This window comes from Schistocerca nitens, chromosome 5 (genome assembly GCF_023898315.1).
Source record: "Schistocerca nitens isolate TAMUIC-IGC-003100 chromosome 5, iqSchNite1.1, whole genome shotgun sequence".
Lineage (NCBI taxonomy): Eukaryota > Metazoa > Arthropoda > Insecta > Orthoptera > Acrididae > Schistocerca > Schistocerca nitens.
In genome coordinates, this window is record NC_064618.1 from 88,706,425 (window position 1) to 88,733,570 (window position 27,146).

The window sequence follows — 27,146 nt, forward strand, 5'->3', positions numbered from 1 at the left end:
CCATGGGAAGACTCCTCCACTAAAGAAGCAGTATGTACCAGGTGCTCTTAACAGTTTGTGAAGCTGCTTTGCATGTAACACCAATTCTTCATCGACATCTGCTGACATTTATATGATGTTGGAAGATCCTGGGGGGAATACAATTAGTGGAATGAACAAAAGTAATATTTTAGAACAAAAGCAAACTGGTGATTTTCATTTGTTATTTGTTATTGGTATGAATAAAGGTAACTACTCCCTGTTCAGTTGAATGGTTGTGATGTGTGTGGTTCATCTGGTTAGAACAACTTGCACACGTGTTATTAGGTTTAGGTGTTCTGAAGTGAACAGAGGAACTGTGACAGTGCAAACAAATTAGTGACATATATATCCTTCATTGCGCTGCAATTCTTAACAAGAGTTGTACAGCAACTTGTTTGATGTGCTTTCGGACAGATACAACAAAGCAGTGGCCTGTCTAGGCATGCGTTACTGAATACAGTGTCAACAAGACATATCTGTCCTGGACACTACATGTCAATATTTGTAGTAAACACTTGTCCTTTTGTGGAGGTTGTAGACAACTCTACTTGTAGACTAAGTCTCGCAGGCTGATTTCCACTACAAACTGTAGCTACAAACTGCAAACATGCAAACAGAGAACCGACTCGTGGAGATAACATCTTGGACCTACTGATAACAAACAGACCTGAACTTTTCGACTCTGTCAGTGCAGAACAGGGAATCAGTGATCATAAGGCCGTTGCAGCATCCCTGAATATGGAAGGTAATAGGAATATAAAAAATGGGAGGAAGGTTTAGCTGTTTAGCAAGAGTAATAGAAGGCAGATTTCAGATTACCTAACAGATCAAAACGATCATTTCTGTTCTGACACTGACAATGTTGAGTGTTTATGGAAGAAGTTCAAGGCAATCATAAAATGCGTTTTAGACAGGTACGTGCCGAGTAAAACTGTGAGGGACGGGGAAAAACCCACCGTGGTTCAACAACAAAGTTAGGAAACTACTGCGAAAGCAAAGAGAGCTTCACTCCAAGTTCAAACGCAGCCAAAACCTCTCAGACAAACAGAAGCTAAACGATATCAAAGTTAGCATAAGGAAGGCTATGCGTGAAGCGTTCAGTGAATTCGAAAGTAAAATTCTATGTACCGACTTGACAGAAAAATCCTAGGAAGTTCTGGTCTTACGTGAAATCAGTAAGTGGCTCGAAACAGCATATCCAGACACTCCGGGATTATGATGGCATTGAAATGGAGGATGACACGCGTAAAGCTGAAATACTTTTTCCAAAGCTGTTTCACAGAGGAAGACCGCACTGCAGTTCCTTCTCTAAATCCTCGCACAAACGAAAAAATGGCTGACTTCGAAATAAGTGTCCAAGGAATAGAAAAGCAACTGGAATCACTCAACAGAGGAAAGTCCACTGGACCTGACGGGATACCAATTCGATTCTACTCAGAGTACGCGAAAGAACTTGCTCCCCTTCTAACAGCCGTGTACCACAAGTCTCTAGAGGAACGAAAGGTTCCAAATGATTGGAAAAGAGCACAGGTAGCCCCAGTCTTCAAGAAGGGTCGTCGAGCAGATGCGCAAAACTATAGACCTATATCTCTGACGTCGATCTGTTGTAGAGTTTTAGAACATGTTTTTTGCTCGCGTATCATGTCGTTTTTGGAAACCCATAACCTACTCTGTAGAAATCAACATGGATTCCGGAAACAGCGATCGTGTGAGACCCAACTCACTTTATTTGTTCATGAGACCCAGAAAATATTAGATACAGGCTCCCAGGTAGATGCTATTTTCCTTGACTTCCGGATGGTGTTCGATAAAGTTCTGCACTGTCGCCTGATAAACAAAGTAAGAGCCTACGGAATATCAGACCAGCTGTGTGGCTGGATTGAAGAGTTTTTAGCAAACAGAACACAGCATGTTGTTATCAATGGAGAGACGTCTACAGACGTTAAAGTAACCTCTGGTGTGCCACAGGGGAGTGTTATGGGACCATTGCTTTTCACAATATATATATAAATGACCTAGTAGATAGTGTCGGAAGTTCCATTGGGCTTTTCGCAGATGATGCTGTAGTATACAGAGAAGTTGCAGCATTAGAAAATTGTAGCGAAATGCAGGAAGATCTGCAGCGGATAGGCACTTGGTGCAGGGAGTGGCAACTGACCCTTAACATAGATAAATGTAATGTATTGCGAATACATAGAAAGAAGGATCCTTTATTGTATGATTATATGATAGCGGAACAAACACTGGTAGCAGTTACTTCTATAAAATATCTGGGAGTATGCGTGCGGAACGATTTGAAGTGGAATGATCACATAAAATTAATTGTTGGTAAGGTGGGTACCAGGTTGAGATTCATTGGGAGAGTCCTTAGAAAATGTAGTCCATCAACAAAGGAGGTGGCTTACAAAACACTCATTCAACCTATACTTGAGTATTGCTCATCAGTGTGGGATCCGTACCAGATCGGGTTGATGGAGGAGACAGAGAAGATCCAAAGAAGAGCCGCACGTTTCGTCACAGGGTTATTTGGTAACTGTGAGAGCGTTACAGAGATGTTTAGCAAACTCAAGTGGCAGACTCTGCAAGAGAGGTGCTCTGCATCGCGGTGTAGCTTGCTTGCCAGGTTTCGAGAGGGTGCGTTTCTGGTTGTGGTGTTGAATATATTGCTTCCCCCTACTTATACCTCCCGAGGAGATCACGAATGTAGAATTAGAGAGATTCGAGCGTGCACTGAGGCTTTCAGACAGTCGTTCTTCCAGCGAACCATACGCGACTGGAACAGAAAAGGGAGGTAATGACAGTGGCACGTAAAGTACCCTCCACCACACACCATTGGGTGGCTTGCGGAGTATAAATGTAGATGTAGATGTAGAACTCTGTCCTAGAACTGTCATACGCTAACACTGAATGTGAATCATTGCTGCCTGTGGCCACTGCTTACCACAATGCGGAAGTCCATCTCATTGGTGGCATGGATGTTGCTGATTAGGCTTGTGGGTGGTGGCAAACTTCAGAAACTGTCTCAGAGTGCGAGCTCTAGTTGCGTCTATTGGCCACGATGATGATGATGATGATGATGATGATGATGATGATGATGATGATGGTTCGTGGGGTGCTCAACATCGAGGTCATCAGCGCCCGTACAAGTTCCCAGTCAGTCCAGTTCCAATCTCGCCAATTCCCAAATGATGATGAGATGACAAGGACAACACATGTTGTGGATTGGCAAGAGGGCCAACCCGTATGAATAGAGGGAGCCGAAAGGCACGCGTGAGGTCTGGCGTGAGGTCTGGAACAGGACAAGGAAGTTAGACTAGAAAAAAAGGATGTAGTGGTGGAATACTTAACTTTAATCCATTAATGTTGAACGTAGCTCTTGTCTGTACATTCTTTACAATATCAATAGCAACTGATAATGGTGCCTTGCTAGGTCGTAGCAATTGACGTAGCTGAAGGCTATGCTAACTATCGTCTCGGCAAATGAGAGCGTATTTTGTCAGTGAACCATCACTAGCAAAGTCGGTTGTACAACTGGGCGAGTGCTAGGAAGTCTCTCTAGACCTGCCGTGTGGCGGCGCTCGGTCTGCAATCACTGATAGTGGCGACACGCGGGTCCGACGTATACTAATGGACCGCGGCCGATTTAAAGGCTACCACCTAGCAAGTGTGGTGTCTGGCAGTGACACCACAACACAAACACCCAGTCCCCAGCCAGGAATCAAACCCGGGACGCCGTGATCCAGAGGTAGCAGCACCTATTGGCAAGGACACAACACTGCTCCCCTCACTCCATCTCCCATCCTGAACTTCCTCACCATCATCATGTAGTGTCGATTGCTGCTATGACAGGGGGGAGGGGTGGGGGGAGTCTGTTGTAAACAAAGACTCAATGCCAGCGTCACACAAATTACGAGGTCAGAGTTGGTTCCAGTGTCGCTGCTGCAAACCTGTTAGACCCTGTACAAGAAACATGGATCTACCTGATGATTTTACAATACTGCCACGCTTTCAGGTCTTTTGTCTGCCGTACATTCTGAAAAAAATTTGTTGATTAGCTTTATACATTTCCTGGAGTGGGCATTGTAAATGCTGGCTACCACAGGGGGGTGGGGGGTGGTGGGCGGATGCGGCAGCTGAAGCAGCTGAAGCAATGTGTGGTGGTGCAGTACACGGAGCAACTCCGCTGGTAGAGGGCTGTTGCAGGGCTGGGAGTAGTAAGGCAAGAAGAGGAAGAGCAGCAAAAAATTCCCATGTGTGGTGGGTGAGTGGCTTAGCCATCTGCTGTTTGAAAGTGTGCACGAAGTGCTCCACTTCTCCCTTTGATTGAGGGTGAAAATGTTTGCTGGTGATGTGATGAATGCCATTGGTGGCACGAAAATCCTCAAATTCTACCAACAAAAATTGAGGTCCATTTTCAGTCAGTAGCAACACTGGAAAACCTGCAATTCAAAATATGGACTGCAAAGACTAGAGCAAGCAATGTGTAGATACTGAATTCATTGGCATCACAAAAGGAAACTTGCTATATGCGCCGCTGAGAATCAGGCAATGAATGTTCCCGTAGGGTCCAGCAAAGTACAAATGAATGTGCTGTCAAGGCGCTTCTGATTTGGCCAATCAAAGAAATGTTGAGGAGGGTCTGCCTGGTGTTCCACACAAGCATGACACTGTGCCATCATTTGTTCTATTTGAGCATCCATGTCGAACCAAGTGCAGTGTCTGTGAGCTGATTGTTTTGTGCAGACATGCTCCAGTGACTCTGGGGCAGCAAGCTGAGTACGTTTCTCTGGAGAGTGTTTTGGATCTCCACATGCAATTGTTATGATTCTGTGTCTAGCAAAATAACACCTTAAAGCACTGATAAGTCATGCTGACATGCAAAGTATCGGTGGATCACCAGGCTAATGATTTGTTTCACTGAGCGGGGCCAACTCGTGCAGATGTAGTGCAACAAAATCTGCAAGTCCAGGTCCACTGCTGTAACGTGGACGACCTTCCAGTGATCTAAGGGGAATTGGTCCAGAGCATTTAACTCCTCTGTATTGGGTAACAGCATGATGCTTTTGAAGTGTCAAAGTCCACATCCAGTCCCACTGGAAGACGCGATAGTGTGTCTGCTTTGGCATGCTTGGCTGTGGGCCTGTAAATTATCTTGTACTAGTAATGTGAGAGAATGAGAACCCATTATTGCAATTTTTTTGTAGTGCGGTTTGGAACAGGGTTGGCCAGGTTTAAAAGTGAATGCAATTGTTTTTGGTCAGTGACTAAGCAGAATTTTCTTCTATACAATTATTGGTGGAATTTAGTCCTTCATAAATGATTGTAAGAGCCTCTTTCTCTATCTGTGAATAATTGGTCTGAGCCTTGTTGAGAAGTTTGGAGGTGAAAGTTAATGGTCTGTCTGCAGAACCAATTCTGTGCAAAGTACTGCGCCAGTGTGGTAAGAGGGTGTGGCCGTAGCCAAGGGAACTAGTTTGCCTGGATTGAAACGGACAATTTTCCAGGATTGAAATGAACCAGACAATGATTCTTGAGCACAAGTGTCTTTCAGTTTCTGAAATGCGATGTCACATTTGTGGGATCACATGAAAGATACATTCTTGCATCGAAGGCGATGTAAGTGCACTGCGATTAGAGCTGCTTGAGGAACTGAGTGGATATAGTAGGTCAGCTCCCTAGTACTGATAGCAATTCAGAGAGATTTCTTTGATGTTTGAGGTCACAAATAGCCTACAAGTGTGACTGTGTCGGATGAGCACTTTGGGAAGTGGTCACATGATCTAACTACTCAATTTCAGTCTGGAAGAACACACACTTGTCTTTGCTACTTTTGAGGCCTGCCTCTGACAGCACTTTGAATAGGCGATGAGAATTACTGAGGTGCTCTTTTTGCCACACAGCCTGATTGCATAATATCATCCAAGTACTTTGTACATGAAGGCGCAGATGCAGTTAATTGTTCCAGATAGCGTTTAAAGATCACTGATAGAGATGTGCTACCAAAAGTTCCATATGTGTATTAATCACAAACATTTCCTGTGACTGTTCATCTAATGGACTCTGTAGGTAGGCATCGTACAGATCAATCTTGCAGAAGTAGCGACATGCTCCTAAGCGGTCCATAAGCTCATCAGGTTGCGCCAGTGGGAACATATCAACTACTCTCTGAGGATTCACTGTCACCTTAAAGTCTGTGCAGATTCTCACTGCCTGAAGGCTTCTTCACAAAAACTAGTGGGGATGTCCAGACTGGCTGTGATGGGTGAAGTGATGTCTTTTTCCTATTACTGCATAAGTTCCTTTGCGACAATTCTGTGGAGCACATATAGTACTACACAAGTTCTCCAAAAGCAGGGGTGTGCATTGTCTTTCATTGCCATACGAGTAACAAAATTGGTAGCTTTACAGCTAACAATATTTAAATTAATCACACAACTGAGCAACACTGTCTCTAGTGCCAAATGAAGTAACTGCTAGCACAATGTATACAATATGCCATCCAGACATATGCCATCCAAACAAGTCAAACAAATCAAGGCCAAAAATATTAGCAGTGTCCTGTGAACACAAAACCTGGAATAAGTCTTTTGCAAATTTTGATAGATGCCAGGAAGGCTACAAGATCGTAATACTGGGATATCCTCTCCATTATACATTGTCAGAGTAATTGTTGGCTTCTTTAACTTCAGTTTGCCAAGCAGATCATAAGTATTTTGATTTAGCAATGAGACTGAAGCACCCATGTGTAACTGAAACTGAATACTTTGGTCGGCAATAACAAGGTCCACAAAATTTTGTTCGAGTGGCATTGCACTGAAGAACCTACTGATTCTTTGTACTGCACAGTTTCACTGCTATGTGCTACACTAGATTCACAGCTCGGCTCAGACTGAACAACATGCACATGAAAGTTCGAGTTATGTGGGTGTTTTTTTCTCAGTGGAAGTCTTTGTCACTTGCAGAATGTGCACGTTCTTACCACATGTAAAACAAATTACATAACACAAAATGCACCGGTCACATTTCTGAGATTTGAAACAGTACAGGCAAGACTTCATGCTGATAGATTTCTGGTCATGGTGTTACATGGCAAGCTGTGGTGTACCTGACAGGGCTGCTGTGTGTTTGCCTTCAAAGTGAGCTGCTTATGTTGCCTCGCAGTGTTATCTTTTGAGGCTATGGCACAAATGTCCCCCACTTGAAAACTGTCAGCTGCGCTGTTGCACTAAACATGAAAGCCAATAATCTGCAAAACCTGTTGCAACATGAGATAAGGGTATTTTAAGATTTGTTCATGGATTCAACTATCTGCCACATTTTGGGTAATAGCATCATGAATCAACAAGTCTCTATAGTATTTTCCACTTTCACACAAATTTGTACTGTCTTGTGAGCCCCTGCAAATCTGTCACCCATTGCATGTATGTCTGACCTGGTTATTTCATGAACCTAAAGAATTTAAATCTGGCAGCCACCACATTGATCTTATTGCCGTAATATTTGTTCAATGCTAGAATAAGCTCATCATAGCTAACTAGTTCTGGACTTGTAGTAGGGAATAACTTTGCACAAATGTGGTAAACGGTGACACCAATGGTGGACAGAAAAAAAGACTGCTTGACAGTATTTTGAATTTGCTGAGGGACCAGCTGTGCTTCGAATTGTGGCAAATATTCCAACTGGTCTTCCTTTTCTTCTTCAAATTGTCAAAATGGAGGCAACAGCGAAGGCTGTGCTGCTTGTGGCAGTGCAGTGGGTGACGGAGTCAGAGTCCATATCTCATTTGCTACCATCTGCGTTTGGATGAACCTCTTCATCAGTACCATAAACTGGTTCATTGACTGCACCTGTAACTGAAGAAACTGATTTAAATCAAGCCATAGTGCTGCATGTGTTTGCGTTTATGGCGCTGCTAATTGTGGAGCAGGCAAGTGAGAGGTTTGGAATGGTAGGTCTCATGTGGTAAACAAATACTAAAACAAACACATAAGAAATTCTATAGCTAACTTATGAACTATGGCAGCACAGCAATTAAATAACAAAAACAAAGAACACCGATCTGTAACAGAAATTTCCACAAGTACAAAAAGTTAACAAACAAGTAAGCAAGGAATATCCAAGGGATGCAGTAAATGATGTTGTGCAGTGAGTTCGGAATTCTTGTTGCCAGATGTTGTGTATGGGTCATCTGGTTAGAATGGCTTGTTCACGTCATATTAGGCTTAAGTGTTCCAAGGTGGACAGAGGAACTGACAGTGCAGACAAATTAGTGACACGCACACATACACTTTATTGCGCTGTGATACTTAACTAAAGTTGTACAGCAACTTGTTGGATGTGCTTGTGGACAAATATGACTAAGCAGTGGCCTGTCTACTTGTACGTTACTGAATACAGTGTCCGCAAGACTATGCCGTCCTGGGTGCCACACTGTCAATTGCTGTAGTAAATACCTTTCGCTATGTGAAGGCTATAGACAACTCCACTTGTAGACTAAGTATCGCAGGCTGATCTCCACTACGAACTGCAACCGTGCAACTCTGTCCTAGAAGTTTCTAATGTCAATGCCGAACATGAACCATTGTTGCCTGTGGCCTCCACATATGACAGTGTGGAAGTCCATCTCATTTGCAGTGGCACAGAGGTTGCTGATTGGGTTGCGCTTGGGGCTGGCTGTGAACTTCAAAGTGCCACCCCTGGCACCAGTTGGAAAGTGTCTGAGTGCCAGCTCCAGTTGCCTCCATTGATGAGACCACAACAGGTTGCTGCAGACATGGAGAAGAATGAGAGCTTTGCTAAGCTTCTGGACAGTTTCCATTCCTATTCAACATTTCCAACTGAGCTACAGTTCCTGGCATAATGCTCGCCAACAATGAGTTGATCTTCAGGGATGTTAAACTTAAAAATTGTTAATGTGTTTAGATAAGTCTACAACCGAACAGATTGTCAGGAATCAGTTTAATTTATACTCTAGACTCAAATATTTTTAAGATAACTTGGTTAATTAACAGAATACGAGGTGGAATCCAAAATTTTCGGGACTGGTGCTTCCATCTGGAAAGTAGGAGTAGTAGATTTTTGCACTGCTAGGTGGCAAGAGCTGCATATCTGATGAGTCAGTGTGCGGAGTGGCATTCAGCTGGGAGGATGTGTTGCGTGTCCACAGTGATTTCCGTTATACTCTGTGTTTGGTGTGTGGCAATTTTATGATGGATCTGCGAACAGAACAGTGCGTGTGAATCAAATTCTGTGCCGTTCTCAGAAAAAGTGCTACAGAGACCCTTGCAATGATTCAAAAAGTGTTTGGGGGACAAAGCCTGAGCTGTATGCATATGTTTGAGTGGCTCTCCAAGACCCAAAAAAGCGAGACAGGTGAAGAGCAAAGTGAAGAGCATGATCATCATTTTCTTTGATACCAAGGGAATTGTGCACAAAGAATTCAGCCCACCCAACCAAACAGTGAATTCCGCTTACTACTGTGACGTTTTGCGGCAGCCCCCGTGAAAACATGTGGCAACGACAGCCCGAATTTTGGTGTAACGCGCCCTGTCACAAGTCCTTGCTCACCAGGACCTTTTTGGCAAAAAACACCATGGCTGTTGTACCCCACCCACCATACTCGCCAGATTTGGCATCTTGCAACTTTGCGCTCTTCCCAAAACTGAAACTCATGTTGGAAGGCCATCGGTTCGACACTCTAGAGAGGACTCAAGAAGCATCGCTGGCAGTGATAAGCACCCTCAAAGAACAAGAGTTCCAGAAAATGTTTGACCAGTGGCAGAAGCGCTGGGACTGGTGTGTACATGCAACGGGAGGTGACGGTGGCCATTAGGCCAAAGGTAAGGTTTTCAACAGATGGCAGCACCAGTCCCAAAAATTTTGGATAGCATCACGTAGTTGCTGTTAAAAATAAAGAAGGGGTTGCTATTTCCTAATAAAAAGATTCAGATTTTGCTTATCTACTGCTGTATTATACAAGCATTCAGAAAGTGTACAATGTATAGATTTAATTAAAAATTTTGGTAGTGTCTTGTCTGTTGTTCACTTTTTATCCTGTTATTTTTCATGAAAATATAAATCTTCTGCTCTAAGCATTCCTGGAAGACTGCTCTCTCTCTCTCTCTCTCTCTCTCTCTCTCTCTCTCTCTCTCTCTCTCTCTGCCTGCCTGTTGCTGGCGTTGATCGTTGATCCGTAACAGTCATTCTCCGTCTGCCATGTCTTTGATCACAATTATCTTAAATCATGACATCTTCAATATATATGCATTCAGTAATTTGACCTTGGAGAGACTGAAGTTCATTTATAGTGCCTCCTCCTATACTGGGTCCTTGTATCCCCATAACAGTATAGAATTTTTGAGCTAAACATGCATTCATATTCACCTTAAACCATCCTCCAACCATGACACCAACTGCCTCACTTGGCAATTCTGTACATACAAATGGGTTTTAAACTTTCATTTGTTCATCAATAATGAGTCCCTGCAGATTTATGTTTGAATAGGATGTGAAATATGAATTGTCAGATCTCACGAATGGTTGCCTGTGTAAAATTTTATTTAACTTTGCATTATGAGACAGCTTTTCAAAGTTGTTTGGTTATAATGTTATAAATTTAGGATACGTACCATTCAGCTTTTAAAAAGTTTGGACCTGTGATCTTTTAAAGTGGTGAAAACACTTGCTAGATTTTCTGCAGAACATTTTGTTATCTTTTCAGAAGTCCTCATATTTTTACCTTAAATGCTACACTTTTACTTGTGGAATTCATAGGTGCTGGTATCATGGTTTGCTTGTGCTTTCATTGGATAACTTTCTGTGTGTACAGATTGGAAAGGGTCGGCTTCATCTTTGGAATAAAATAACATCCATTATTATGTACTTGTATTTAATACCTGAAGTATTTCTGTCATAATTATCTAATCATAAAAAGCTAACCATAATCGTGTTTTATGTTACCAATTTTGCACTTCTTGTTACACTCATTCCAGATGTCTGTTGACAAAAATAATCAGCACAGTTTTAACAGCTACATGTTTGAAGCAGACTACATTTAAATTTTTTGGTAGTTTGTTTGTGAGATCTCATCACTGAGAGCACATATCTAATCCAGAAAGTTTCCACTTATGTGTTTCTGACCATACGTTAGTGTATTATATGACTGAATGTGCATATAATAATTTTCTTTTACAGGCATGTGAAGGATCTCTTAATTCTAACATCTGCATGCCAGATGCTGTCTATCTTTTCAAATTACTTTTGGCTACTGTGGCTGCTGGTGAGTTTTTGCAAAAATTATATAACAATAATCTGAAACTTGTGCTTCTGTTTTGCTCTGTAAAACCCGTAACTATTTCTATTGTTTTTAAAATGATGGCTGTCACATTAGAGAACAGCTTTTCCTGCAATTAACTAATGGCAAGAAGTTAATTTAGGAATTGTGAGTGGCAAAAGATAGGAATCCTGGAAAGATTTGTCTAGACCTAACGTTTCTTTTGCAGTGACTGAGTGATGTGTCACAAGCTTAAGGCATGTGATTTGTATTCAGTAGTTGGCTTCAAATCCCTGCCCAGCCAACCATATTAATGTTTTCTGTAATTTCCGCAAATCTTGGTTCCATTGAATAGGTCACAGCAATTCCCATTGTTTTGCAACTTAAGTGAGTATTCCATCTTTAATAATCACATACATGTTGGGATGCCCGTTCTTCTTAATGCTGGGAATAAAATAAAGTCTGCCCAAGAAACATGATGCACCTCTAGGCTAGTATGAATGGGGTCTCACAGAAAATTTGTAGGTTTTTTTTTTTTTTTTTCCTTCAGTCAAGATGCCATAGACATAAATGTGAGAAATGACAAAAAATGTTGTAGATACCAAAGGACAAAAACAACAAAATTTCACACTTGTTAGTGAAAAAAAGTATATGATAACAGAAGTAGTACAAACTTTTGCCAACCATATGGAATTGATCAGAAATATTTATATGGCATCAGAAAGTATACTGAGAGTAATGTGGTTCATTTTTCCAAAAACCTGAACATTCAAATTTGATTAGCCATGTAGATGATACATGTAATATAAAAGGAAGTGCCATTCTGTTCTTAAAAATGTCTGCAAGGTTCAGGGAAAATTGTGTTGGGTGAGAGCATCCAAATTTATCCATGTAGTCAAACAACACTCAGGTCTTGAGAGTAACAGTGTAGCTATGCACAGCAACTGCATATCTCTGTGAGGACATTTCTTCTGTTGCTTTTCATACATTGTGCCAACAGCATATACAATATTAAAGCATGAAACATAATTATGTGAGGTTACTCAAGACACACAGCAACTGATGTTTTCACTACAATTGCCCATCTGTGAAGTTGAGAGAAAAATAATATTGGGTGAGAGAATTCAGATGGCTCATATGTTTTAACTAATTAATCAAGTTGTAGTTCATGTACAGGAACTTAATTTCATGGTAGATGATTTGTATATATCTGTTGATACAGCACCCATGGTATTAAAGACAGATCCGCATCTGAACACTATTCATGTTTTATACCAACTGACTTGTGTCCGCTGCACTGCCTTCTATGTAGGACTGACCACCAAAAAGCTGGCAGAGTGTGTAAACAGAACTTTTTAAGCTCTTACCTATGAAAAGAAAACACAACTAGAATGAGTGAATTCATGGGACACTACCAATAATAATATAAAACACCATTTCATGCATTCTCTCTGGCTGACCAACTGTCCTATCATCATAGACTACCTGTCCTATCCTCATAAGCCATGGTACATATGCTGTGTGTTGTATATTTTGACCTATTGATTTACATTGTATGACACCGAAAAACCCTATATCATTATCAGATGATGCTTGGCTGAATAAAGATAAATCAATTTAAAAAATTATAAATAGGCCATTTTTAGTTGATGCCAACAGTGAAACTTGCAAAGTTATTGAAAATATGTCTGCATAAAAAGACGAGATCTCTCTCTCTCTCTCTCTCTCTCTCTCTCTCTCTCTCTCTCTCTCTCTCTCTCACACACACACACACACACACACACACACGCACACACGCGCGCGCAGAACAAAAACCTCATACTACATATTGGTAATACCTGTCATGCACTTTTGTGGTAAGTTATGAGGCAGAACAGGTGATTTGTATAGTCAGTGACATAATGACATTTTCCATTCAATCACAGGAGAATATGAAGTTTTTAATGTAAAAACCCCCCTTAACATACTAGGTGCTAGAGTGCAGTCCAACTCAATTTTCATAGATAACCATTTCCTTTGCAGAGACAAACATACACTAATATAGTATAGTAAATATTTCATAATAAAATTCAGTCATTAGTGAAACAGTTGTTTTTTGTTTTGCTTTACCGCTTTCAACAGATTGGTCTATGAGCTTCAGAAGCCTTCAAAATTTGGGATATTGTAAGTCAGTAAAGTATAAGAAGTGCATTACAAAAACTTACTTAATGTTCAATCTAAATTGGATTGAAAATCCTTAAAGAGGAATGCAACCATTGTGGCAGTAATTATGAAGAAGACTTCAAAAATAGTGTACGGTTGCTCAAAAATATTCACTGGTTTCTTTGTGAATTTCTTTATTTTTTCTTGTCATGACATGTTTCGGGATTATCCTATCATATAATGACATGATAAATAAGCAAAATTTCGTTTTACGTATGGTAGATGTTACAAGAGTCTTATAATGGTCATTACAATAAAATAACAGCAAGAATAATAAAATGTGAACCTCCAATACATAACGTAGAGTATATATGTACACCACGACTTCAACATACTAAAAAAATACCCAATGAAATCCAGACCATACACACTATCTGACTGAGCCATTGAGGACACACAGGATAGTGCGACTGCAGGGACTTATCTGTGGCATGCTCCCCGTGAGACCCATATTTCCAACTTACTGTCCACACGCTACATTGGTAGTGTCCCTGCCCACTATATTCATTACTCACGGCAGTCAGTCTACCAATTCCCGTAACAGTTTGAGCAATATGAGTGCATCCGCGCTGAAAAAGATCATTGGCCGGTAAGCCGTATCTATATGAAGATGGTATCTGTTCTTTCGGGCATGTCTGAAAGAACAGATACCATTGGTGATCTTGCAGCTTTCGAAGAATGAAATTACAATTAAATCCAGACCATTAGCTGCTTACAGGTTTCGATAAATATCAACAGGGACAGTTGAAAATGTGTTCCCCAACTGGAACTCAAACCCAGGATCTCTTGCTTACATGGCAGACACTCTATCCGACTGAGCCATCGAGGGCACAGTGGTATCTGTTCTTTCGGACATGTCCGAAAGTACAGATACCATCTTCATATTCAACGTACCAGTTGTGTATCATCGATTGAAGCTTAAGCTTTATCAATCAAAAACTTAATGCCAAATATAGCAGGCATTAGGCTAGAACTGTAGCATCAAGGTGAACTGTCTGTACTGCAGAAGACAACATTGCACCAGCTGGGGTTACTGGAGCACAGATATACGTGCTGAGTGCCACAACTTTGCATGGCTTATGTGGAAGCTGTTGGTCAAGTAAACAATTTCGCATACACATATGCGAAAAATTGGAAATTACACACAACGGTCCACAGTATAGATTATTGGCAACTTTTGCAAGGAATTTACTGATAACACTGCATAGTAAAATTGTCTGTGTACATTACAAATAATCATAAAAGTAAAAGTTGTGGAAATCTTCTATAAAATGCCCACACACCAGATGACAACCTGCTTGTCCAATTTAGAAATGTGTATTAAAAATATTAAGTTCGTAGATAAAATGTCATTGATTGATTACTTTTCAAAGTACAACCAAGTCACTGTATTTGGTTTATTATTTCATGAAGATGTGTCAGGTGTAACCCCAAAGGGCTTTAAAAAGACACCATCTTGATTCTTCCCACCAACAACAGCTTTTCTGAATTTCACAGGTGGGAACTCTCCCTGCAATACATCCCACATTCCTGTAATCCTCCGTGCCTCAACATTTGTTAGTCATAGTCCTTACCTGTATAGCCCCTTCCCTGTTCCCATTCCAGCACTACACAGCCCTCTATTCCAACAATGCACCCACAGTCTTTTTACTTCTCTCCTTTTCTGCTAACCTGTCTCCAAAACACACTCCTCCCCCCCTTCCCGCCATCCGTCTAACCTCCCGACTGCTGCTATCCCTCCCATTCCTCACCCAGCCTGCTCCTTACTCCCACCACCAGTTTGCTTCTCCCATCATGCACTGCTGCTCGCTGAAATGCCCGGCTTAACCCGCAGGACAGGACAGGACAGGTAGTTTAAATTGTGGAAAGGGGCCAAAATAAGGCGCTGTCAGTTACACTTGAACATACAACTTTATTATTTGATCAAACATTACAAGAGCCCAAAAAGAATTTTTTTTTTAAACACACAGCTTTAATCTTTACGACTTAATTACCGGCTGAAAGCTATTTTAATTTAAAACGGCTGAAGGCCAATAACTTAAAACACATGCATAATCAAAAATTTAAAAGGCAAGCCTTATCCTACAACAGTTCTTTATTTAGGCTGAAGGCCCAAAGCACCTGAGATTTTCAGAGCAAACAATCTGAATTCAAAATCAGCTGAAAGCCCAACACTTAAGGCTAAACAACATTAAATATATAAATAAAAATACCTCACATAAATCAGTTCTTAATTAGGCAAAACTCAACCAAAACAGAAATTTAAAAGGCAAACCCTCATCTTAAAACACTTCTTTAGTTAGGCTGAAGGCCCAAAGAATCAGACATTTCAAGAGCAAACAAGTTAAATTCAAATTGGCTGAAGGCCTAACACTTAAAACTGCATAACATTAATTTTTTAAAAAGACTAAAGGCCTTACATGAAAAGTTCTTTAATTCAGGATGAAGACCTTAAGAGCAAAACAACTCCACCTTAAAATCAGCTGAAGGCCCAACACACAAAATTCAACAACATTAAAATTTTTAAAATGCCAAAGGCCTTGCTTGAAAAAAGTTCATTGAACTAGGCCTTAAGAGCAAAATGACTGAAACTCAAAATCGGCTGAAGACCCAACACTTAAAATTCAACAACATTAAAACCTTTAAAATGACAAAGATCTTACGTGAAACAGTCTTTAAATTAGGCTGAAGGCCTAAAGAATCTTACGCCTTAGGGCAAAACAACCTTAATTTAAAAAAGAAAAAGAAGGCTAGAAGCCATACAAGTACAAATAACAAGAATGAATTTAAAAAAAAGGCAGTACACCCAAGGGCGCTCAGATGTTCGAACGTCGGCATGGAATTCAAACACTAACGCTAACTTAGGTGAGACAGGCAGTTGGGCCAACCATTCACAATCCGACGACAAAGCAACTGACTGACAGTCAACGGACCCACCGATAAGATAACTTCCACTTCACCTGACCAGGGCACAACAAGGAGTTCAACGGAACAACGGAGAAGATATTGGCGCCCACAACCAATCATACATGGAGCTGTCAAACTACACACCGTGCTGGACAGCAACAACACGATGAGGAAACTACACTGCCTGAAATTGGCCAGAGCAGGTAACCGGAACATTAACGGCCACAAGGCAGAAGATTCTGCTGGTGCACTTCAATTCAAGTATCCTAATACAGTGAAACTCCACAAGAGGGTGGCTAGAATTTTCCAACTTGAAAACCACGTTGTTGCTCGCAGGAACATCCCAACAGCCGACAACAAATTCCAAACGACACAGTGTGAACAGTCTTTACTTACTGGTATGTTAAATCAAAACTCAACTTTTGTGTCCAGGGTTGGTGAGCCATGGACCTTGTAGCAATGGGAACAGCCCCACACTCTCAGACACCGCGTAAAGACCGCCAGTGGCCCCGTCCAAACTACGCCCTGTGGACAATTCCTTGCTGCTCCATGCCAACTGACCGACTGGTCACACAATGCACAGCCAGAAACTATAAGTGCCATGTCAAAGATAGTCCAAGGTGTGAATATCGATACACACTGCTGCTGCCAACCACAGAAGGAGAGGATAACAGCATAATCACGATAACTGCGGGAGACTAAACACAGAATCGCAACTAAGGTTTAATCCAGTGCATAGCATGAGCCAGCCATGGTTCACGCGCAGTCTGACCTCGGTAGCCGGAGACTGGTCAAGTTTGCGAGAGTTGTATATGCATGAGTGTGTGTATGTGTATGTTGACAAATTCCAATGAAGCCCTGTTTGGCCAAAAGCTGACGGTCTTTTTGTTGTGCCTGTCTGTGACTGCTATGTGGTGAGTAGCAATTATCCTTTTCATAGAATTATTTACTAATACAGAAAACAAATAAAAGTCTAGAATAAAATGCATTTTTGTATCCAAACTAAGAAATAATTTCTGACTGGCATATATCCAATAAAATAAAAATACTCTTCGGCTTGTATTTAGGATAACCAATGTTTCCTCCGAGTTGACTTTTGACAGTACCACATAAACACATTTTTGCTTCCTAATTTGATATTGTGACTCTGTCTCTTCATATTCAGATAAACTCTCCAAACACAGTACAGGATCCAGAATGAGATTTTCACTCTGCAGCGGAGTGTGCGCTCATATGAAACTTCCTGGCAGATTAAAACTGTATGCCCGACCGAGACTCGAACTTGGGACCTTTGCCTTTCACGGGCAAGTGCTCTACCAACTGAGCTACCGAAGCACGACTCACGCCCGGTACTCACAGCTACTGGCAGAAGTAAAGCTGTGAGTACCGGGCGTGAGTCGTGCTTCGGTAGAGCACTTGCCCGCGAAAGGCAAAGGTCCCGAGTTCGAGTCTGTCGGGCACACAGTTTTAATCTGCCAGGAAGTTTCACAGTACAGGATGATTAATAGAAATTCTAAAATCAGAATCCCCTATTTCAGCTTCAGGAGGAGCTCATCTTTAGTTTGCCACCACAAAATTTTTACTGACTTTATAGTTCTGAGCTGTTGAATCATGATGTGTGTGCATAACAAGTATTATATATTTTTCTTTTGTAACTCATTTTTTCACTCATTTTACTTTTATGATATGTCACTATAACATAGTTCCATTTTTCTGCAAGTGTATCATTCATTATGTGCCAGCCAATGACAGTAGAGGACTGACAGACAGATACATGAACTGCTTTGCTTTGAGTCCAGTCACTTTATTCGTCAGTCGTTTCTTATCCTTAATGGCTATTCATGACTTCTTCATAGCTATTGCTGTGACAGGAGATTTATTGGCAGTGTGGTAGTGTGTTGTTGAGCACTGGGGGTAGCAATGGCAACAATGACACTGTGAATCTAGAGAATCATGTAGACATGTCGAAACCAGACTTACGACATTTCAACACTAGTCCGTTGTACTGAAATGGTGAACGCATTTTGGCACAATCTAGTTATCCGCAGAGTGCAGTTAAAAAACACCACTATGTTTTAAGGGTTGGACACTGCTCATCACCAGCTTTGATAGACTGGACTGCAAAGCAAATATGTGACCATCAACGAGAGGCTCTCTGGTGAACATCCACTCATTTGGCTATTGTTTGCCAAAGTCAGTGTTGTTTGTAACTGGTGAAATGTTATGTTTTCTGACGTATCTTTTCCACCCACTCCCTGAGGAAATGACAGTCCAATATGAGTATACAGACTATTATGTGTCCATTTCAACCTCAAATATGTCTATAAGTCACCTCATAGGGCCTGTCTGTGTGACACCTGAAACGCTTCTCAGGGTAGACAGTCATCTTGATGGTGGCCAGTATAGTTGTACTCAAACAATGTCATAAGGCCATGAATGCGACAACTGTATCCTGAGGAAGTAATGTTTGCAATAAACAAGTCTTCAGAACACAGGTCAGTGATGGTACAGAAATAGTTACCAGAACACAACAAGTTTTCTTGTCTCACCGCATTGTGCATCAAATTTCAACCCCCACTGAAAATGTATGGTCTGAAACAAAGCAGACAAAGCGGAAAACCTGACCAGATCCCACACCTAGAATCGAAGATGAAATGTAGAATGTGCCACTATAGTCTGGGAGTACGTGGCAGAAAATGAGAGATTTATTGCTCATATTAAATGATGAAGAAACAACATCCTCGTCATTTTTCAGGGTCCAAAATGTCATAATGTGTCTGGTATTGAGCACTGTGGAGGTTCAATGCCCACCAGAGGAGATGGCTTTAGATGACCATTAGGGAGCACCATGGCCACTCAGTGCTGTGCTCGACGGTGAGAGCACAACCATCTCACCATGTGAATATGGCAGCCAGTAGCATTCCACATGGCAAGTACGAGGTTCATTCAAGTTCTAAGGCCTCCGATTTTTTTGCTCCAGACTGGAAAGAGATAGAAACATGCGCATTGTTTTAAAATGAGGCCGTGTTCATTGTAAATACGTCCCAGAGATGACAGCACCGTACGGCAGATGGAATTTTACCGCCAGCGGCGAGAATGAGAACTGTTTTAAATACTTAAAATGGCGACGTTTTCCTTACATGAACAGCGTGCAATCATTCGTTTTATGAATTTGCGCGGTGTGAAACCAATTGAAATTCATCAACAGTTGAAGGAGACATGTGGTGATGGAGTTATGGATGTGTCGAAAGTGTGTTCGTGGGTGCGACAGTTTAATGAAGGCAGAACATCATGTGACAACAAACCGAAACAACCTCGGGCTCGCACAAGCCGGTCTGACGACAGTATCGAGAAAATGGAGAGAATTGTTTTGGGGGATCGCCGAATGACTGTTGAACAGACCGCCTCCAGGCATTTCTGTGGGTTCTGTGCACACAATCCTGCATGACGACCTGAAAATGCGAAAAGTGTCATCCAGGTGGGTGCCACGAATGCTGACGGACGACCACGTGGCTGCCCATGTGGCATGTTGCCAGGCAATGTTGACGCGCAACGACAGCACAAATGGGACTTTCTTTTCGTTGGTTTTGACAATGGATGAGACATGGATGCCATTTTTCAATCCAGAAACAAAGCGCCAGTCAGCTCAATGGAAGCACACAGATTCACCGCCACCAAAAAAATTTCGGGTAACCGCCAGTGCTGAAAAAATGGTGTCCATGTTCTGGGACAGTGAGGGCGTAATCCTTACCCATTGCATTCCAAAGGGCACTACGGTAACAGGAGCATCCTACGAAAATGTTTTGAAGAACAAATTCCTTCCTGCACTGCAACAAAAACGTCCGGGAAGGGCTGCGCGTGTGCTGTTTCACCAAGACAACGCACCCGCACATCGAGCTAACGTTACGCAACAGTTTCTTCGTGATAACTTTGAAGTGATTCCTCATGCTCCCTACTCACCTGACCTGGCTCCTAGTGACTTTTGGCTTTTTCCAACAATGAAAGACACTCTCCGTGGCCGCACATTCACCAGCCGTGCTGCTGTTGCCTCAGCGATTTTCCAGTGGTCAAAACAGACTCCTAAAGAAGCCTTCGCCACTGCCATGGAATCATGGCGTCAGCGTTGTGAAAAATGTGTACGTCTGCAGGACGATTATGTCGAGAAGTAACGCCAGTTTCATCGATTTCGGGTGAGTAGTTAATTAGAAACAAAATCGGAGGCCTCAGAACTTGAATGCACCTCGTATAATGGTGACAGCCCAGCACACAGCTGGTCAGTTCAGTGGTCACATTTGATATTGTTGAATATATCCTTCCTGTACTAGGATAGCTTGATAACTATCTTGCTTGTCACCTGGTTACTCTCTTTGGTCGCATCTTGGATTTGTTTCTTCACTTCTTAGGCCCTTGTTGTCATTATGGTGAAGACTTCATTTAGCACCACATTGTCATCTAGGTTGTTTGTTCTTGTTCAGGTCTGTTGTTTTATTCAGTCTGTCTGTCATGTTTCACTACCTACCATTAGTTTGAATTACTCCGTTAGTCCCTTTTCTTCCAGTTCTCTGACATGCACTCCAATATCCAGTGGTGATGAGTAAAAAGGAAGTTGTTTAGTAGCATGGACACTTAAATAGTTCACCTGCTAGAGCAGCAGCAGCAGTTAATGCAGCAGCAGCAGCATTATCTCCAGTTAGACTTACAAACATCACTTTTGCTTCAGCTAGACAGGATCATAGCACACAACACTTGGTTGCACCAGGGCTCAACGGCCCTGGCAGCTGACACCCCCATACATCTTCTGTCGTTTCCATCTTTCAGTGATGTGAAGGAGGACTGGGACACATAGTTGCATCATCTGAAACAGCTTTGCAAGGAATTTCAAGTCATAACAATTCAACGCAGCAATTGTTATTTTTGCCTTGGGCTTCACCAGACATATTTGTTTTGCCTGGTTGTTGACCCCCTTGCACTCCTTTCAGAAGATATGCATTCTGTTGACTAATTACTATTACCAACTAGACCATGTGGTTGTCCTCAGGCCTGAGTTCCATCAATACGCTAAACAGTGGTGGTAATGATACTGTTTTTGTGTCTCTGACTTGCAAGATCTCGGCTACAAATGCTATGTCACTTGCACCAATCCTACACAGACTCCTTGGTTTGTGACATTATGGTTCAGCTTACACAGATCCGGATGTCCAAACTGCAGTGTTGAAACAAGGTGACTCATTGTTGGAGGACATTTTGCACATCGCACACTCTTTCAAAATCACACAAGTGGCTAATGAATGACTCATGGTGAGGCCACAAGCTGCAACAGTCAGTGAACCTCCACACATTCTGCACTTGGGCTACAGGCGTAAGACAGCCCCCAGGCTGCAGTACCTTTTCTGACATATATATGGCTTCTAAACATCCAGATGCATCATGCTGCAGATCACAGGGCCGTTCCCTTCATGCCCATGTATTTTTCCACTCATTCCTGGGCAGACTGTCCAGATCACTGTGGGTCCTGCACACTTTATTGAAAAGAGTGGCATCTTTCAGTGGTTTGTCACAGACGCACAACCCACTCCCGTCCCACCCCATGAGGGCATCAGAACACCATATGTGCGCTGCAGTCAGTAGTCCTACTTGACAACCCTTTCACGTGGAAGCTATTTCTCACCTTCAGCATTTATAATGAGTATGTCCGTTTTCAGGTGGACATGGATCTCTCTTGATCAGTCTGGCAATGAGTGCCCCACTCTGGTTGACCACATATCGGCTGCTTACATATTTGGCCTTGACATTTTTACATGTTTGGGCTTCCTGTTCTCCAACAAAGTCAAGGTCATATCCACTGCAGTCCCTTTCCTTTGCATAGATTTTCTGACACACACCACCCTTCGGCTGGATACCATGTTAGACCCATTCTGGTGGCTTTACAAACTGCGTTCGAAGCAGGAGCTTGATTGTCTCCAGGCAGGCTGATGGAGTTATTGCGCCAGTGAAATCTAGTGTGTGGGCCACCCCACTGGTCATAATCAGAAAGCCCAGTGGTTCTCATCAATTATGTAGGGATTTCAAGGCTATGACCAATCCTCAATCAGAATTTTATCCTGTTCTCTGAATGGAGACCTCCTTACCAAACTTATTGGGGGAAATACTACTCAAAGACTGATCTTGTCAGTACTTGCCTCCATTTGCTCGTAGATGGGGAACCTCAGAACATTGTTGTTGTCAACACATGTTTTGGATTGTACGAGGGGGGACCCAAAAGAAACCGGACTCCGAGGGCGCTGCCACTCGTACACAAAGTGCAGGGTTCTCACGCTAGATGGTGTTAGTAGAGACCTTCATGAAACAGCTGTGCAGACGGCGTCAGTGTTGAGCTGAACGTGCAAGTGTGGTATTGTGTTCCTCTGACTGTTGGCGGGGTACCTCTGCGAAGTCGTTATGGCAACTTTAAAAGAACAAACAGTGTGTGTGAAATTTTGTTTCCTGCTTAAAAAAACTGCAATGGAGACACATCAAATGCTTCAGGAAGCTTTTGAGGAGGACGCTATGAGCCGCACACAGATTTTCGAGTGGTTTGGGCGCTTTAAATGTGGTGAGATGTGTGTTGAAGACCAGGCTCATTCTGGACGCCCTTCAACATCGCGAAATGAGGAGAACATTGAAAAGGTCTGCCAAAAGATCAACGAGGATCGTCGCCAAATGCTCGACCAGATTTCAGCAGAGACAGGAATCAGTTGGAGCTCGTGCCAGTGGATTTTGAGTGAGGATTTGCACATGACACGTGTTGCTGCTAAATTTGTTCCGCACCATCTCACACAGGAGCAAAAAACCATCTGCATGCATGTGTGTCAGAACTTGAAAACAGAGGTTGCACGTGATCCAAACTTCTTGAACAAAGTCATTACAGGGGATGAGAGTTGGTGTTACGGGTATGACCCAGAAACCAAGCAAGCGTCAAACCAGTGGAGGTCTCCCAACTCTCCCAGACCAAAAAAAGCGAGGTAAGTGAGGTCAAATGTGAAGATCATTGTCTTTTTTGATGTTCGTGGAATTGTGCATCGGGAATTTGTACCCCCTGGCCAGACTGTCAACCATCACTTTTACTTGGATGTGTTAAGGCGTCTGCGAGAGGATGTGAGGAGGAAACGCCCGGAACTTTGGTGATCAGGTGACTGGTTTCTGAATCACAACAATGCTCCAGCACACGCGGCCTTACGAGTGACCCACTATTTGGCATCTCAGAGGTAATCTGTCGTTCCCCACGCTCCGTATTCGCTGGAACTAGCCCCGTGCGACTTTTTCCTATTTCCACGAATGAAAAAAATGCTAAAAGGGGAGCGTTATGACGATGTGGAGGCGGCAAAAACAGCTTTGCAAAGGGCATTGGACGATATCAAACTTGAAGAGTTCCAAACATGCTTCCAACAGTAGGAAAAGAGACTTGGCAAGTGCATCACATGTAACGGAGAGAATTTTGAAGGTGACTGAAGTAATTTTGTAAAAAGTTTCATCAATAAATTTTTTATGACAACAATCCGGTTTCTTTTGGGTCCCCCCTTGTACACATATAAGCAGCTGACATTTGGCATTGTCACATCCCCGCGCAATTTTCCAAAGGTATCTGGAACAACTGAAACAGCACATGCCAGCTTACATGAATTATCAGGTTGATATCATTGTTATGCGACCCCCACCAGGAGCATTTGTAAAACCTCTGCATATGTTTTACAATCCTGCAGAACTCAGGTCTGTGTTGTTTGCAGGGCTCTCAGGTGTCCAGCCAGATGCGATCGTTGAAGTACTATGACATTTTGGTGAATAACCTGATGATGGCGGAAAGGTTATTCGCCGAAATATCGTGGGACTTCAGTGATCGCATCCGGCTGGACACACGGGAGCCCTGGAAACAACACATACGCCAGGGAAGCCTCCGATCACGTAACAGGTGTGTGTTGTGATTTGGAGAAGTGTAGGTTTTCTAACCGAAAGTGGCATATTTGGGCATTGGCTCATGAAAGAAGGAATCAGGTGTACTGATCATAATGTTCCTGCCATCAATCCCCCTGCCCCCCCCCCCCCCCTCAAGGAATTCACACTAACTGCAGATGTTTTGGGCAAAATCAACTATTACTCCAAGTTCCTACCCCAAACAGCTCATATCACAACTGCTCAATCACTTGCATAAGAAAGGGATGCCCTAAAACTGGACCCCTGTCAGTGACGAGGCTTTCTCCCATTTAAAAACCATGCTAAAATCCTCCTCTTGTCTCACACCTTTCTCGCCTGAAAGCCCGTTGTTCATGGTGACCAATGCATCTGCCTATGGGATTGGGGGGTTCTGGTGCACAGGAATGAGGATGGCTCCAAACATCCAACTGCACACGCATTCAAGACATCGACCCCTGCACAGCGCAACTATTCACAGACTGAAAAGAATGCACTGTTGATAGCATTTGCCATCAAAAAAATCATGTTTATCTATTTTGGACCAAGTTATCTCTGATTACACATAAAAAAAACCTTTGGTTACATTATTTGCACCTCAATGTAACCTTTTGTCGTGAACAGTGTAATGCTGCCAGCGCTGGGCATTGCTCCTAAGTGCATACAATTATATCGTCCAGTTTAAGCCCATGGCGCAACATTCCCATACTGACACTTTGTCGCATCTACCAGCAGGCCTAGGCCCCGAAATCCACCAACAGGAGGTCCTCTGCTTCCACATCAGTACTGTCCGATAACATACGTTAGACAGTTTCCCTGTTACACCTGCATGTGTTTTCACAACTTCACTGTGCAGAAGGTCCGCCAGACATGACTCATGACTGGCCAGCCTACCTCACCCAGCGACCAAGCTCAATCCCTGGAAGTGTATTTCTCACATGCATCAGTTAATTGTCCCAGCTGAATGCATCAGTTAATTGTCCCAGCTGAATGCATCAGTTAATTGTTACAGCTGAATTGCACAAGAAGTACTGAGGTTACTGCACAGGGATACTGGGGGATGTCCAGCATGAAGGCACTGGCTCGCTGACACACGTACTGGCTGCGTATCGATGCTAATGTCGCGAGATCTGTCTGAGCTGCATAGTATGTGCCTATCACCGGGCAGCAGCAGCACCACCACAATTATTTGCACCCTGGCCTGTACCCTGCCATCCCTGGGACAGCATCCACTTTGATTTTGCAAGTCTGTTTTTGGGATCGGTGTGATTGCTCATCATGGATGCATACTTCAAGTATCCATATGTGGTACACATGGTGTCACTGGCTTTGTCCAGGTTTTAGCCATCGAAGGTTTATCTCAACTCGTGGGCCTCCCATAATGTGCCCCAATTGACAGTGTTTGTCATCACAGAATTCCATGTGGTCAATGGCATAAAACATATTCCAGCCCTTTGTTCCATCCTTCCTCCAATGGTGAAGCAAAGCATCTCATTCAGACATATAAGCAGCAAATGAAGAAAGTTGTCAAATCCCTTGCCACTTCATCGGCCCTAACCCACTTTTTGAGTACCTGTCACACTGTGTCAATTGCCGATCTTAGTCCCACTGACCTGCTCCCTGGGTGGCCAGCTGTGGACCCTGCTACATCTTCTGACACCATCTACTTCAAGACTCCACTCCCAGCTGTCCCAGAATTACACACCTGGTGTGCCTGTGTGGGCCTGCTTCTGCAAGTGACTGCGGCTTGGATCTGGTGACAGTAGCAGAGACCCATGGGTGACAACTTACATTTGCCCAAATACAGAAGGGGCTTGAGCGCAATAACCACAACCAGCTCTAGCCTCGAGCACAGCGTCACACCCACTGCCACCTGCTTCCCACTATCTTCTGGTGACCATGAGGCCCCTGGCAACTGCCATTGACTGCCACAGTTGTGCTGACACTACTTTCTGTATCTACGAGGGTCAGGGGAACCCTCCGTTGGCCTCACCTCCAGTGCCATCCCTATTAACACTGCATGAGCACCCTTCCTCCACACAACCAGCAGTGGAAGGGCATGTGTCTTCATCCATATCTTCTTTCTGACTCCCGCAGCAACATAGTCTCCGGCATGATGGACACATAATTTATGCAAATATTTTATCGTGTAACGCCTATTACAATTTAATGTTGACAAGAGCCTCTACGTGGGCTTTTACTAGTGAGCATTCATTCTGAAATACGATAAATGTAATCTGGCTGCTATCTAAAGCCATGGCTTGGGATGATTCTTGTTTTGTCAATTTTATTTGACAAGAGCCACTCGGCTTCTTCTAATCTAATGTACCATCATGTGATGTAACAAGGCCTACTACTTCTGAAGAAAATGTATTTTTCAACCTCTTCATAGTCAGTTAAACTGTGATGTTTTTGTCAGTTGCAGAAAGATAACCATACTCACAAAAGAATCTACAAGCCAGTGATGTTTGTTGTAGGTGTTCAAGGAAAACTTTGGATGAATAGTCGTCATGAGCATCTGTAGGAGTATGCGCATAGGGACAGCTGAACCAGTCCAGAAAGGATAGCTCATTGTCATCAATGATTAATCATGCTCCGCTACCACAACAGACAAGGTAGGGAAGGAAGCTACTACCAAACGGCAAGTACGATTTGGCCTGGTGGAAAAACAATGTCAGTGAGTGGTAGCTGTTCCACATGAATTTTCTTGATGCTTTCAAGTCAGGAGTGGAGAAAAGATAGACCAAGTGGGGAATGTTGAAACTTCATATTAGCTCTGGGAATTGTCCACCAGTTACTC

At 42.8% G+C, this 27,146-nt stretch overlaps 1 protein-coding gene across 1 annotated transcript in view; it reads left to right on the forward strand.

Moving 5' to 3' along the window:
• Nucleotides 1-27,146, forward strand: part of LOC126259325 (transmembrane protein 208) — a 62,310-nt gene that overhangs the window by 25,681 nt on the left and 9,483 nt on the right. Inside the window, exon 4 of the mRNA XM_049956012.1 lies at nucleotides 11,215-11,299. Within this exon, the coding sequence (XP_049811969.1) occupies nucleotides 11,215-11,299 (85 nt within the window). The remainder of the gene's footprint in view (nucleotides 1-11,214; nucleotides 11,300-27,146) is intronic.